Genomic DNA, 15,882 nt, shown 5'->3' with positions numbered 1-15,882 from the left:
TGCTTTTTGGTGGAAACAACTGAAAACCCCAGCTCTGTTAAGGTCAGCTCCAGGGTCGGTCAAATCAGAGGCTCAGTTATGTCACCAAGGACCCAGATTTTCTGATTTTCCTACTGTGCCATCCTTAGTATTTCTGCCTCATCCTCAGGTCAGCTTGTCTTAAGTCACAATGGCTGCAGCAACTGCAAGTGTCACATCCTCCAAATAGTTAAGGGGTAGAAGAACTATGTCATCCTTGTATCTCTTTTCAGCAGGCTCTCAGCAGCCTCTCTTTGATCCTGCAAAGACCAAAACTGGATCCTGTGCTCTTGACTACCCTAATCCTGGGCAAGGTGAGTGGAATTACCACTGTTATGGTATGTGCTCTCTGTAGCCGGGCCTGGGCATGGACCCTACCACCAGATAAACCCTCCCCAGAGAGGGTTTATGAACTTAGGCAGAACCAGCTGTTGAGCAGGCCAATGATTGCCACCCCTTTTTCACATTCTGGCATATACCATGGCATACACAGAAAGTGATAATCCGTTGTACGACACACAGGGATAAACTCAAGAGCTATGACTTGCCTGGGGCTGCTGCCTCAGCCTTGCTCAGCTGTTCCAAGGATGGGGGGAGGGGTTCACACCAGAGCACAGCTGTATTTTATTCACAGCACCTCACTTGGAAGGCTCTGAACCGGCAACCCACAGCATCTGCCAATGAGAGAAAAACATGTACTCAAACTAGGCAATCTATTGTTATAAGTAAGTACCAAGAGACAAGAGACAGTTTCTAAGCCAATGCTTGATGGTGGTAGTTCCAGCAAACTCTTCTCTGATGTCTTTGTGCCTTTGCACATGCTGTTTCCCGCTCTTGGTGTTTTCTTTAACACGATGTAATGGATAAGTGGAGTCAAATATATCTGGGTTCAAATCCTCTACCACCTGTAAACCCATCTAACATTGTTCAAAATAAAGTAACGTCTGTCAAGGGCCACTATCAAGTCTCTTTCAGACACCCAAGGACTGGAAAATTACTGATGACAACAAGTCTATTCTCAGAAAAAAACACATCCTATAGAAGCACAGCCAGCCTGGTGACAACTGTGGACCAGAATAGATATCAACCCATCCCCTCTTTCTTGCATCTTGCCCTTTAAGACTCAGTAAAAGACTCAAACGCCCACCCTTCAGGGTCAATGCCACTCTACGCGTTCGGCCCCTTTCCTCCCTAGGAAAGAGAATAAAAACTAACTTTTCTTCCCCTGTTAATATTTCGGTCAATTCTTTCACAACACGCGTCGGCTCACCTAACATCACCCATCAGCTCTGTAATATTGGTTAAATTAACTCCTCCGAGCCTGTTTTCCCAGCTGGAAAGTGTAATAGGTACTACGACTCATTTTAAAGGATTGTTTCTGAGTATTAAGTAGGACAATTATGTAAAGTGGCCAGAACAGTCCCTTGTACACAAAGTCCTCCTTAAATGTTAGGTCCGTCGGGCAAACTTCTACTCAAATGCCACTGCTCCTCTGAAGCTGCCCCTTATACATTTCGAGGGTGCTTCCTGATTTTACACCCCTGTTAAATCATTTAGCACCCTATCATCAGTTCTTTGCCCAACCCCTTCCCCAAAAGAACTCTAAAAGGCCAGTCACTGTCTCATACTTGGTCTCTCCTAAGGGTTGGCAAAATTCAGCTCCTGAGAGGTGTTCCAGAAGTTTTTTTGTTTCGGACGACTTCGCCTAACGGATTGGGCGGTAGGGCTGCGGGCGAGAGGGAGGGCACCGCCCACGGAGCAGAGGGGCGTGCCCGCCCCGGGTGCGCTCGCCAGATACTCCACGCGAGGCCTCCGCCGTAGCTCCGGATCCACCCGCAGATAGTGATGGGGCCTGCGCTCGCCCACCAGGCTGGGTAGAGTCCCGTTACCGGAACCCACGCCTGGAGGGGCGAGTTTCGGGAAGAGACAGGTTCAGGCGGCTGCGGCTGCCTCTGGGCGGGCGCCTGGGCCCAGGCCCGGGCTCCTCTCCCGACCGCGCCCCCGCCCCGCGCATCGCCCAGCACCCCGGTGCCCTCCCGACGCCAGCGGGCCCGGGAGCCTCGCGGACGTGACGCCGCTGGCGGAAGTGACGTTTTCCCGCGGTTGGACGCGGCGCTCGGTTGCCGGGCGGGGGAGGGCTCGTCCGGTTTTTCTCAGGGGACGTTCAAATTATTTTTGTAACGGGAGTCGGCAGAGGACGGGGCGTGCCCGACGTGCGCGCGTCCTCCCTCCCCGGCCCTCCTCCAGCGTCCGCCGGCGCCTGCCCTGCGAGGGCGTCATGCCGCCCAAGACCCCCCGTAGAGCAGCAGCCGCCGCCGCCGCCGCCGCCGCCGCGGAGCCCCCGCCGCCTCCCCCGCCGCCCCCTCCTGAGGAGGACCCCGAGCAGGATAGCGGCCCCGAGGACCTGCCTCTGGCCAGGTGAGCGAGCCGAGACGCCGCCGTGGGCGGCGCGCAGGAAGGGCGCCCGGAGGGTGCGTCGGCGGGCGCCGCGGCGTCTAGGCGGGGGCGCGTCTCCGCCGGGGACCGGGTCCCGGCGGGAGTAGGGACTCTCCCGGTGCCCCACCGCCGCGGAGCGCCCGGAGGAGGCTGACAGGAGTCTGGGTTCGGGAGCGAGGGGAGGGCGGCCGGGAGGGGTCTCGGCTCCAGCTTGACAGGTGTCGGGCGGGTGGGGCTCGGGTCGCTGAGCGAAATGACAGGTGCCGCCTTTCCTCCGCGAGACTGGAGTCTCGCAGGCGGCGGGTGATTTCGAGACCCCATCAAATGCAAAACGGAAAAAAACCCCCAAAAACTGGTGCCTGGTGGAGAGGTTTTTCTTCTGTTGAGGTTTGTAGTTCTCCGGTGGTCATTTGACTTTCTGTTTTGGTCTCCTGCGATGCAGCAGTTGGAAAGTATTTTCCTCTGGGCGTGCAGCTGCATCTGAAGCCCAGTCCTGGGAGAGGCCAGCCAGAAAAGCCTTGGACGCTGCTGCAGAGATGCCATCGGACGTGAAGCGCAGGGTCCTGGGTGTCAGTTGCCCCCAGGAAACTCGGCTGAGGTGCTTTATGGCGTTCCCTTAGACGAGTGCTTTCACTCTACAGCCATCGGTAGTGACTGGTGGAACATAACTCTTTAGAGGAACTGGTGCATGGGCAAAAATATTGTGAGACATTTAGCCCAAGAGCTTGAAAGTTTCTAAACTTTTTCTTTTTTCTCGTTGCATAAAACTCTTCTTTCATGTTAGTCTGCTTCAGCGTGCCTCATTATTTCTTCCATTTTGCGTTTTGGCTTTGAGCCAGCGAGGATCCTGGTGTCCTCCTTTTTTGTTTTGTTTGTTTGAGTACAAAATTAGTGTTTTTGTGCTCACATGGAATTATTTTTTTTTCTCCTAAGTGGATTCTAAATTTAAGCAAGTCCATGATAATGCAGCAGAATATGACAAGGAGATATATATTGCAGCAGCTTATTTTTCTTGATTGTGACGCTTTATGGTTAGAACCTAAGATTGAACGAATATAGTTGTCATTATTATTGTCAGCACTAGCCCTACTTTGAGACTACACATCAGTTTCAAGGGAGTGGGACTCCTTTCTGTCCCTCAGTACTCCCTCCTGCAGTTCTAGTCTATCAGCAAGTCCTATTTCTCTTGTCTCCCCAGACACTAACAGAATTCGGGACAAATTGTTAAAGATTGGAATGGGCTTTGGAAATGGCTTGTGAAAAGCTATTCGAAATGCATATATTTAGACTGTCTTACGTAGTAATCAAAAATCATTCTCGCTAGTTTAAAAAAAAAAAGCCCAGGGATGTTCTGGGAGAAGACATTCGTTTCTGATTAGACTGATATATACAGTACTTTCCAGTTTCCCTTTGTAAAGTGCAGTGAAGTCTACTGTAAAGAACCCCATGTTATCCACAGAGCTTGGAAGCATTCTTGATTTTTGTAGGGTAACCAGAAATATTGAAGTTCTGGCCATCACCTGGGAAAAGAGACTTTGTTTCTTTTATTTTGCAAAACTGTATTTTATATACCTTTAAATGATGGAACTATCAAAAATTCTCCTGTAAGTCAAAACCATGCAGTCTGTTCTTGATTATCTTTACCCATAAAATATTTCCTTAGCATGGGCTATCAAACTCTACAGGTTAACTACTTAACAAGGATAGAACCACTAACTGGCAATCTGAAGCCGAGAAACTTACTTGGGATGGATTCAGGGCCCAGTCCAACTGCATTTCCAGTGACAGAGCCCATGTCTACTTTGAGAGTTGAGGTCTTCCTTCTGCTGTATTATCTCTGGCTTAAGTGATAAAGTTGTAAGGGAAACCATCACTAGGAACAACACACCATCTTCATTCTTGAGATAACCAAAAGGTAATTTATGTTTCGAAGTAGGGTTGGCAGTCTGGAATAGTGGTCAGGGGCATGGATTATAGAGTTAGGTTATTGGGTTTATATCAGGGTTTCCCATTTACTGGCTGTGATCTCAGGTGAGTACTTTAACTTTTCTGATTTGGTACTTATCTGTAAAACAAGGATAATAAGAGTACTTACCTAATAGGGCTGATATGGGGTTCAGTCTACCTTCATCCAGGGTACTTTGTATGGGGCCATAGCAAATACTAAAAAACTGTAAGCTATGTCTTGTACTACTATTATTATTATTAGATGTCAAATAGACATTAAGTGAATGAAAAAGAATTAGGTAAGAAGAATTTTTTGACTGCCTGTCTTGGTTAAGAAAGATCAAGAAGAAAAGGCTGAATTTGGTCATCGTGTAAGAAATACTAGTAGGTAGATTAAATGAAACATTGATTGTATTTTAGCAAAGTTACTGATATTGAATTGATTTTGTAATATTATCTAAGGCTTTCCTCTTGGCTAGTATCATCCCAGCTTTCCCAAACAGTTTTAGCTATTGTACTTACTTTCCTTCACAAGGCTATTTTGCTGCTCTAAAGTATGTGATTCACCAGACCAGCAGACATTTTTCACTGTGTGGTATTCTTGTTTTGGAAAGACCGAAGAAGATAAACATATGTTTAAAGTCTAAGTGTAATTTTTTTAAAGATAAATAAGATCCTAAAGTATTTAGTGATGCTGTCTTTTAGGATAGTGCTATTATATGCAAAATATTGAAACAAATATTTAATTAATTTGATTGTAAGTATGTGCCTATTATATGTATATTTTCATTTGGTAGGCTTGAGTTTGAAGAAACTGAAGAACCTGATTTTACTGCATTATGTCAGAAATTAAGGATACCAGATCATGTCAGAGAAAGAGCTTGGTTAACTTGGGAGAAAGTTTCATCTGTGGATGGAGTCTTGGTAAGGATTGTCTTAAAATTTTTTGAAAATATTTTTCTAATTTTAAAAATAATTTTTAATCACTGTAGAAAATTTAGAAAATGGAAAATATAAAGCAAAGCTAGTAACAATTCTATAACCCCGAGGCAATTTACTTCTGATAACATTAAAAATTAAAAAAACCCCAAAACTCTCCATGTAGGCCCCCCACCAAAGTATTTTAAAGCAAATTTTAGGTATCATATTTTATTCATAAATACTTCACTCTGCTATAAAGACTTTTTAAAAAACAAAAAATGCCTCATAAAATGATTTTATACCTCATAAAATAATTTTTTATATCTTATAAAATAATTTTTAACATCTCATAATATATAGTGTCCAAATGTCCTGATTGCCTTAGAATTAGGTATGTTAGAATTCAGGATCTTTGATAATATTTTGAAATATTTCTTCCATTTTTTCTTTGCATCTGTATGTGTATACCACCAGCAAATAATTATTGATGCTTTATATGTGCTGGGGAATATTATAAACACTTTTCAAAGAACCCATTTGACAATCCATTAAGATGTGAAATATAAAATCTTTATTTTACATGTAAAATGTAAAACCTTCATTTTATAGATGAAGACACTGAAGTAGAGTGAGGTTAAGTAACTTAACCAAGGACCCTGACTAATAAGATCTAAAGCATACTGTATATAACTACATGTATGATCCCATACATGTAGTTATATGTAGTTACACGTAGTTACATATAGGTTTGTATCTTGTTTAAAAAATTTTTTTCTTAACATATGAGAATTTTCTTATGTTATTAAATATTGTTTGATATTTGATAATGTAGTTTCCAGTGGTAGTGTAATATTTTATTCATTATATGTATTTTAATTTGTTAACTCTTACTGTTATATGACAACTTTTTCCTCAACTTTGGAGCTGTAAAATAATGTGATTAAACATCCTTATTCGTAAGAATGATGCCTGGCAGAAAGTAAGTCTTTGATAACTTGTTAAATAAATTCGTGAATCAATCTCTGATTATTAGAATACATTCTTACAAGTTGAATTACTGAGTCAAAAGCTATGAACATGTATAAAACTCTTGGTAATTATTGCTAAATTGCACTCCAGACACTTTTAATGAGTTTACTTTCTCATCAGCATTGTAGTAGAGTACATGTATGTCTTTTTTTACTGATCAGATCAACGCAACAAAATATGCTTATGTACATCCCATAAAAATAACTATTTAAGACCATTAAAAAAAATCTCTGATGTCTTAGTCTATTTGGACTATTATAACAAATACCATAAACTGGGTGGCTTATAAACAATAGAAATTTATTTCACAGTTCTGGAGGCTGGGAAGTCCAAGATCATGGTGCTGGCAGATTCTTTGTCTGGTGAGGGCCCACTTGTTCATAGATAGTGCGTTGTCACTGGCTTCACTTGGCAGAGTGGGTGGGAGCTTTTACTGGATTCTTTTATAAGGGCACCAATTCCATTCATGAGGGCTCTGCCCTCCTGACCTAATCACTCCTGAAGGCCTCATCCCCTAATAATGTCACATTGGGTATTAGGGTTTCAGCATATGAATTTTGGGGGGACACAAGCATTCAGTCCATAGTACCTGGTAATAAAAAAAAGGAGAAAACAAATCTCACAGTTCCAAAGATCTGAACATATTCTAGAACTCCATACTAAAAAGGAATACTTGAAGTATCTTGGATGAATGATATTATTGGTATCATCCCAAAGGACCTAATGTATATTTCCATTGATTTGGGTACTTCATGTACAGAGCTGTTTCTGTGTATGCCGTTAAAGAGTCCTTCACTTCTCTCTCTTCCATAAATACTAGGCTTTTAGTTTTCAGAAAGTTGAGAAGGGGTAGTTGATTGTAGAGAGTTGATTGTAGAGCATTTGGTGAGTAGTTTCCAACTTTTAAGCTGGTTGTGTTCCAAATCTCTTTGCAAGTACAATATGGTAGTTAGATTTCCAGGCTGGTTCGCAGAAAACTTTTTTTTTTTTTTTAACTGAACTGTAGCAGTTAATAGTTTTTGGCTTCAGACTTGATTATATATATATATATATATATATATATATATATATATATATATATGTATGTATATATAAAAGCAGTAACATTTCTTCATATATATATGAAGAAATGTTACTGCTTTTGTATCCTACCCTTTTCTCCTCCTGGCTTTGTCCCTGCTTTCTACGGGAACTGGCACAGTTTAAAACTCATCTCCTGATGGAGCTCATGACGGGGACTAGGGCATGTGCAGTCATTCCTGGTTGTGTGCTGAGGAAGACAAGAAAGGAATTTCATGTTGCCTTTGGGATTTGGGGTACCTTTTTGTTGGGTACGACTGGATGATGTTGTATTGTCCTGTTATAATTCACCAGACTTTTACGTAGAAATATTATTTTAAGTGATAGTTAAGTTTTTGAGGGTTGACCTGATAATTTAAGCTTCATTTATACAGTAATTTCTAAGGGAGAATATGAGTCAGTGTGTGCTGAGAAGCAAATGAATGACAAAATGAACCTGTTTCCTATGCAGCCATTCTAGTTGCAATTGGCTATCTTCTTTGAAACAAGAAGAGGAATGTGGTAACTTAGGGCACTTTTTGGCAACTGAAAATAGATAATGTTTATTGGAATAGAGGAGGGGTTAAGAGCAAGGATTTGTCATCAGACTGGACTGACTCAAGTCTCAGGTCTACCATTTACTGGCTCTGTGATCTCGAAAAGTTACCTAAAATCTCCAAGCCTCAGTTTTTTTATTCGTAAAGGGAACTAACAATGATTTTTGGAACTTGGAGTTATTTTGTGGATTAAATAAATTCATGCATATAAAGCACTTATTAGTGTAAATGAGTGCCTATATTAGGTCATGCAAGAGGAATTATTTGACTTAAGAACTACTGCAGAAAATCTTACATTAATATTTTTTTAGGAGAATTTAAGAATCAGTCAAAATGGTTGAAGTTTTAAATGGGTGTATAGTGATTCTGATGCAGTATTTTTGCTAAAATCCACATTTTTAAGTTCTTCAGAGTAAAAAAAGTTGTTTATGCATACATGAAAGCATACATTAATTCTTTTAAAGGAAAGGTTTGTGGTATTTTGTCTAGAAATTTCTCCTTGTATAAATGTTTAGTAAGTATGTAATGGTGATTGCTGTTGTAAGATTAGATTGTGTTCATGCTGCTTATACCACATGAATAAAATAAGGAACTTTCCATCAAGAAATTGGCCAGGAATGCTTTTCATACTGTGACTTATGGTGAATCAGTTGTTGGAATTTTGGTTTTCTTTCTGTGTCTTAAATGACAGTGTGGTAGAATAGAAAAGACCTTGGACCTCAGAGCAAAAAACTTTGTAGTTGTAATGTAGCTATATGATTTTAGGCAAATTGGTTAATTCTCCAGTCTCTGCTCATCTGTCAAGCAGAAATGATGTCTGAATGTCAGTTTCTTAGGGCTTTGCATGTGTGTGTGTGTGTGTGTGTGTGTGTGTGTGTGTGTGTGTGTGTTTGTATATGTTTTTTGTGTGTATATATTCAAGTGCTTTGAAATACATTGCCCTTGTTAGAGGCATTTTTATAGGTCATTATATTTAGAAAGATAATTGAAAAAAATAGTTTGGAATTGGAGTATTACTAGGCATTCCATTTAAGCTATACTGCAGAAATATAAAGGGGTTTCTTACTAACCTTAGAAAGCAGAATATCTATTTTAAGAGTATGTGTAGTGAAAGGTCTCTTTACCTGTAGTTTTCTAGTCCTTAGTAATATATGTACCCTTTCTGTTTGGCGATGGTGCTGGTATCCTGATTGTATGTGGATGTTGCTGAGCCAAATGCACTTCAGAACATGTACGTGAACGTTATATTTGTATTACAGTTGTAGGATATTTGCAGCTTCTTTTATTTCTGTTTCCAATCCTCAGATTAATTTTTTAAAACATTTTGTTACGGAGAATTGCGGATATTTATAAAAGTAGATAGAGAAAATAGTATGACTTCTCATATACCTCTTAACCAGCTTCAGCAGTTATCAGTCATAGCCAAACTCTATTTCTCCCTGACCCCAGATTATTTTAAAGTATCCCAGATATGATGTTTCATCTGTACATATTTCAGTATGTATGGGGAAAAAAATAAGAACTCTTAAAAAAATGACCACAGTTCATCACACCTGACAAAATTAATGAAAATTCCTTAATATCAAGTGTCCAGTGTTCAAATTTTCTTGATTGTTTCATATGTTCTTTTTTTTTTCAGTATGTTCTAATGAGGATTTAAATAAGGTCCATACAGTATGATTGGTTGACTTGTGTCTTAAATCTTTTAATCTGTTGGTTTCACGTCTTCCTTCCCTCCCCCTTTTCCTTTCTTTTCTTTTCTTTTTTTTTTTTTCAATTTGTTTGTTGAAGAAACTGGATTGTTTATCCTGTGGAATTTCCTACTGTGTGTATTTTACAGATTGTACCTCCTTCGTTGTTTAACATATTTGCTAATTCTCTGTGTTTCCTAGAAATGGATCTAGAGGCCTGATCAGATCCTGGTTTGATATTTTCCAGAAGAAATACTTCAGAGATGTTGTTGTGTATGACTGTTAGTAGACACATAATGTCTTGTTATCTCTCTCTCTTTTTTTTTCTTTTTTTGATGTAAGCTATTATTGATGACCATTGACTAGATCCATCAGGGGTTGCTAAATGGTGAACTGATAACTTTATCATTCCGTTTTCAATTATTAGTTATAATTCTTCTGTAAATGGAAACTTTCCTCCATCAATTTTTCTTATTCTGAAGTACAGATTATTCAGGAAAGGTAGGATAAGTGCTTTAGTCTTTGCTTTTATTGACTAGTTTTCAAGCTGATGAGTTTGTTTTGTAACATTCTGTAAAGGTGACCAATGATTATAATCATCTTTTCAAGTATTATCTTGAGAGTACCAATAGCCCAGTTTGACTGTACATAGACATTTAATAAGATCTTTACTCAATGATATTATGACATACAGTTGACCCTTGAACAGTGTGCAGGTTAGGGGCACCAACCCTCCACACAGTCAGCAATCCGCATATGCAGTTCCTTCGTATACAAGGTTCCTCTGTTTCCGCAGTTTCACATCTGAAGGTTCAGCCAACCTTAGGTCACGCAGTAGTATAGTATTTACTACTGAAAGAGTCTGCCTGTAAGTGGACACACAGAGTTCATAGCCATGTTCTTCAAGGGTTAACTGTATTTTGTAACATCAAGAATGAAATGGATGTGAGATCATATAGTATTTAACCTTTGGGATTGTCTTTTTTCATTCAGCATAATTCCCTGGAGATACAGTGATGTTATATGTCAATATATTAGTTTGCTAAGGCTGCTGTAACAAAATACTACAGACTGGGTGGCTTAGACAGCAGAAATGTGTTTTCTCACAGTTTTGGAGGCTGGAAATCCAAGATAAGATGTGGGCAGCTTTGGTTTCTTCTGAGGCCTCCCTCCTTGGCTTGCAGATGGCTGCCTTCTCCTTATGTTCTGGAATGGTTTTCCTGTGCGCATATCCCTGGCGCCTTTTTTTGTGTCAGATTTCCTGTTCATGTAAGGATGCTAGTCAGATTCAGTAAGGCCCACACTTCTGTCCTTATTTTAACTTACTGTACCTCTTTGAGACCCTGTCTCCAAATACAGTTACATTCTCAGGTACTTGGGGTTAGGGCTGCAACATAGGAATTTTGTGGGGGGAGCACAGTTCAGCCCATTGCAAATAGTTTGTTCGTTGTTTTTTGGGTTTTTTTTTGGTAGTATTCCATGGTATGGCTGGACCACAGTTTGTTTAATCATTCACTTACTGAAAGATGGATGTGCTGTTCATAGGTTTTAGCTATTATGAATAAAGCTGCTGTGAACATTTGTGTATAGGTTTTTGTGTGGACATCAGTTTTCCACTCTTTCAGTAAACACCAAGGAGTGTGATTGCTGGATCCTGTGGTAAGATCCTATGGTCAGAGTATGTTTATTTTTGTAAGAAATGTCCAGATTATATCCAGAGTGGCTGTATCATTAATGAAAGTTCTTATTGTTTCACATTCTTCCCAGCATTTGGTGTTGTCAGTGTTTTGAATTTTGTCCATTCTAATAGGTGTGCTCTCTCATTGTTTTAATTTGCAATTCTCTAATGGTATGTGATGCTGAACATCTTTTCATATGCTTACTTGCCATCTGTACATCTTCTTTGAAGCGGTGACTACACCTTGTGCCAATTTTTAAATCTGCTGTTTATTTTCTTATTGTTTTAGGAGGAGTTTATGTATTTTGGGTAACTCCTTTTCAGATATATCTTTTGCCAATATTTTCTCCCATTCTGTGGCTTGACTTCTCATTCTCTTGACAGTGTCTTTCACAGAGCAGAAATATTTAATTTTAATAAAGTCTGGTTTATAAATTCTTTTCTGAATCACCTTTGGTTGGTATTGTATCTAAGTATCATTGCTATCATACTTCCTGACTTCAGACTATATTACAAAGCTACATTAATCAGAATGGAATGGGATTAGCATTCAAACAGACACATAGATCAATAGAAAAGAATAGAGAGCCCAGAAATAAACCCACACACATATGTGGTCAATTAATTTGTGACAAAAGGAGCCAAGAATATACAACAGGGGTAAGACAGTGTCTTCAATAATGGGTGCTGGGAAAACTGGACAGCCACATGCACAAAATGAAACTCACTGTCTCACACCATAGACAAAAACGAGCTTGAAGTGGATTAAAGACTTGAACATAAGAAACTGTAAACTCCTAGAAGAAAACAGGTGGTAAGCTCCTTGACATCAGTCTTGGCGATGATTTTTTGAATTTGACACCAAAAGCAAAGCCAACAAAAGCAAAAATAAACAAGTAGGACTACGTCAAAATAAAAAGCTTCTGTACAGGAAAGGAAAGCATCAACAAAATGAAAAGGCAGCCTACCAATTGGGAGAAAATATTTGCAAATCATATATCTGATAAGGGCTTAATATCCAAAATACATAAAGAACAAACAATCCAGTTAAAAACTGGACAGAGGAACAGAATAGACATATTTCCATAGAAGACATATGGATGGCTTACAGGTACATGAAAAGGTGCTTAACATCTCTAATCATTGGGAAAATGCAAATCAAGCCATAATAAAATATCACTCACATCTGTTAGAATGGCTATTATCAAAAAGGCAAGAAATAACAAGTGTTGGTGAGAATGAAGAGAAAAGGGAACTCTAGTACACTGTTGGTAAGAATGTATATTGGTGCAGCCGCTGTGAAAAACTGTACGGAGGGAGGAGAGAGATCAAGATGGAGTTAAAGGACACGAGCTCACCTTCACTCACTTGAACACATCAAAACCAGAACTACATATAGAGTGATTGGTGAAATCGACCTGGGGACGAGCAAGATGACTCTTCTACAACCAAGGCTGTAAAGGAAGAACCACACGAAGGCTGGTAGGAAGGGAGGAGGAGCAATCTGGTTGGGACCTGTACCCTCTGTGGGGGACACAAGAGGAAGGGGATGTCACAGGCTTGGGAATTATCCCTGAGGGAGTGAGGGATTTGAGCCACATATTAGGCATCCTAGCGCAAGGGTCCAACGCCGGGAAGATGACCCCCTTAACTGGTTTGAAAATCAGTGGGGCTTACTGGAGAGATACAAGAAACCGAGACACCGCTTTTGAAGAGCATGCACAGACTTGCTTCCTCCCAGTCACAGCACAGAGGCAGCAGATTGAAAACTTCCTGGGGCTCTGGCCGGCTTCTCAGGACCGCCCCAGTGTACTCCCCAGCCTGCACAGGGCTCCTGCTCCAGCGCCTCTTGCTCTGGTGCTGCACCCAACTAAGGCACAGGCTATTGATGAGAGTGCGCACACTTGGAGGGATCCAAGCCTGCTTGGACCTAGCCCCTGTCTCTGAGTGTGGAGGCAACCATTGCTGGCATGTGTGTCAGTGTGTACACTTGGGGGGGGAAGTGAAACCAGATCCCGGGCGGAGAATGTTGTCACTCGAGTGAGGCTTCCTTGCGCACACTTGAGAGGGAGTGAAACTAGCTCTAGGGTGGAGACTGCCATCGCAGGATTGTGTGCCCCTGCTCACACCTAGAAGGGAGCAAAACCAGGTCAGTGGCATGGCACTAGCCCCTCAAGCCCTGACCCAGCCTCTAACCAAGGCATGTGCACCAGAGGGTGCGGAGAGTGAAATCAGCACAGAAGTGCAGCCCCATGCCCTCGAGCCCTGGATGAGCCCCAAACCAAGACAGGGACTACCACCCACCTAGCCGAAACCCAGTTCCCTCAGGACTCCTGTTCCAGCCCCTTGAGCCCTGCCCCACCTCTCACAGGGCAGTGACAGCCATTGAGCAGAGAAGCCCCAGCTCTGACTAGCCACTCCAACTTCAGCCCTACCTCCTACCAAAGTGTTGGCTGCCAGCACACCCTGAGGGAAGATCCAGACTGTGCTCACTTCAGATCCAGCAGCACTCCAACCAAAGCAGCTGGACACATGCAGACTGCATAGAGACATTCCCACATGAGGACATGCCTTCAAGACTGGGAGAGGTAACTGCTTCACCTAATTTCATGCGACAGAGAAAGTTAAACAAAATGAGAAGACAGAGGAATATGTTTCAAATGAAAGAGCAAGAAAACACCCTGGGGGGGGAAAAACAGACTCTAATGAAACAGAGGTAAATACCTGATAAAGAATTCAAAGCGATAGTAATAAGTATGCTAACAGAACTGGGGAAAAGAATAGATGAACACAGTGAGAATTTTAACAAGGAACCACACACACAAAAAAACCAGTCAGGGGGCTTCCCTGGTGGCGCAGTGGTTGAGAGTCCACCTGCCGATGCAGGGGACACGGGTTCGTGCCCCGGTCCGGGAAGATCCCACATGCCGCGGAGCGGCTGGGCCCGTGAGCCATGGCCGCTGAGCCTGCGCGTCCGGAGCCTGTGGTCTGCAACAGGAGAGGCCACAACAGTGAGAGGCCCGCGTACCGGAAAAAAAAAAAAAGCTGAAGAACACAATAACTGAAATGAAAAACACACTACAGAGAATTAACAGCAGGTTAGGTGATACAGGAGAACACATAAGGGATCTGAAAGAATAACGGAAATCACCCAGTCAGAACAGCAAAAAGAAAAACACATTTTAAAAAATAAGAAGAATAAGGAACCTTTGGGACAATATCAGGTGCACTAAAATTCACAATATAGGGGTCCCAGAAGGAGAAGAGAGAGAGAAAGGGTAGAAAATGTAATTGTTGGAGTTATGGCTGAAAACTTCCCAAACCTAGACAATGAAACAGATATCCAGGTGCAGGAAACACCCAGAGTCCCAAACAATATGAACCCAAGATGTATCATAATTAAAATGGCAAAAGTTAAAGAGAGAAAAGGCAGCTAGAGAAAAACAGTCACATACATTTCTGTTACGAGTAATTTGTGTCTTCTCTTTCACTCTCTTTTTGTAGTTAATCTGACTATAGGCTTATTGATTTTATTGATCTTTTCAAAGTAACAGATTTTGGTTTCCTTGGTTTTTCTGTTGATTTTCTGTTTTCACTAATTCTTTTGTGTTTAGCTGGCTTTTTTATTGAAAAGTTTAAATTCCTTTCTTATTTCCTTTTGTGTATATTCTTTCATTGTTTTCTTTGTAGTTACCATGGAGATTACATTTAACATCCTAAAGTTTTAACACTCTAATTTGAATTTATTCAAGCTTAACTTCAATAACATAGAAAATTATGCTTCTTCAACAGTCCTGTCCTTACTCCTTTCAGTTGTTGATGTCACAAAATTATGTCTTTTTATATTGAAAGTCCAAAAACATAAACTAATAATTTTTTTTTTTTTTTTTGCAGTGCGCGGGCCTCTCACTGCTGTGGTCTCTCCCGTTGCAGAGCACAGGCTCCGGACGCGCAGGCTCAGCGGCCATGGCTCACGGGCCCAGCCGCTCCACGGCATGTGGGATCTTCCTGGACCGGGGCACGAACCCGTGTCCCCTGCATCGCCAGGCGGACTCTCAACCACTGCGCCACCAGGGAAGCCCCATAAACTAATAATTTTTAATGAATCAGTCTCTTAAATTATGTAGAAAACAAAAAGTGAAGTTACACATTATTATTACAATAATAATATCTTTTGCAATTGCCCTTTTTTTTTGTTTGTTTTTGTTTTTTTTTTGCAGTACGCGGGCCTCTCACTGTTGTGGCCTCTCCTGTTGTGGAGCACAGGCTCCGGACGCGCAGGCTCAGCGGCCACAGCTCACGGGCCCAGCCGCTCTGCGGCATGTGGGATCTTCCTGGACCGGGGCACAAACCCATGTCCCCTGCATTGGCAGGCGGACTCTCAACCACTGCGCCACCAGGGAAGCCCTGCAATTGCCTATTTAAAAAATTTATTTATTTATCTTTGGCTGCGGTGGGTCTTTGTTGCTGTGCACAGGCTTTCTCTAGTTGTGGCGAGCGGGGGCTACTCTTCGTTGCAGTGTGCAGGCTTCTCATTGCGGTGGCT

The 15,882-nt window shown here is 41.6% G+C and overlaps 1 protein-coding gene across 2 annotated transcripts in view; it reads left to right on the top strand.

Annotated features, from left to right (window-relative positions):
* The first annotated feature begins 2,143 nt into the window (after nucleotides 1-2,143).
* Nucleotides 2,144-15,882, top strand: part of RB1 (RB transcriptional corepressor 1) — a 134,239-nt gene continuing 120,500 nt past the window's right edge. The window contains exons 1-3 of one of the 2 annotated variants that reach the window (XM_007466438.1): nucleotides 2,144-2,315; nucleotides 2,405-2,436; nucleotides 5,199-5,325. Coding sequence is in view for 1 of the 2 variants with exons in the window: in XM_007466437.1 (XP_007466499.1) it covers nucleotides 2,297-2,436; nucleotides 5,199-5,325 (267 nt within the window). In the remaining variant the exon portion in view is untranslated. Of the gene's footprint in view, nucleotides 2,437-5,198; nucleotides 5,326-15,882 lie in introns of both variants that reach the window. The other variant, XM_007466437.1, reaches the window with a different exon arrangement.

This window comes from Lipotes vexillifer, unplaced genomic scaffold (assembly GCF_000442215.2).
Source record: "Lipotes vexillifer unplaced genomic scaffold, Lipotes_vexillifer_v1.1 scaffold384, whole genome shotgun sequence".
Taxonomy (NCBI): domain Eukaryota; kingdom Metazoa; phylum Chordata; class Mammalia; order Artiodactyla; family Lipotidae; genus Lipotes; species Lipotes vexillifer.
The sequence above is the reverse complement of the archived record's forward strand: the minus strand, read 5'-3'. Positions and strand labels throughout refer to the sequence as shown.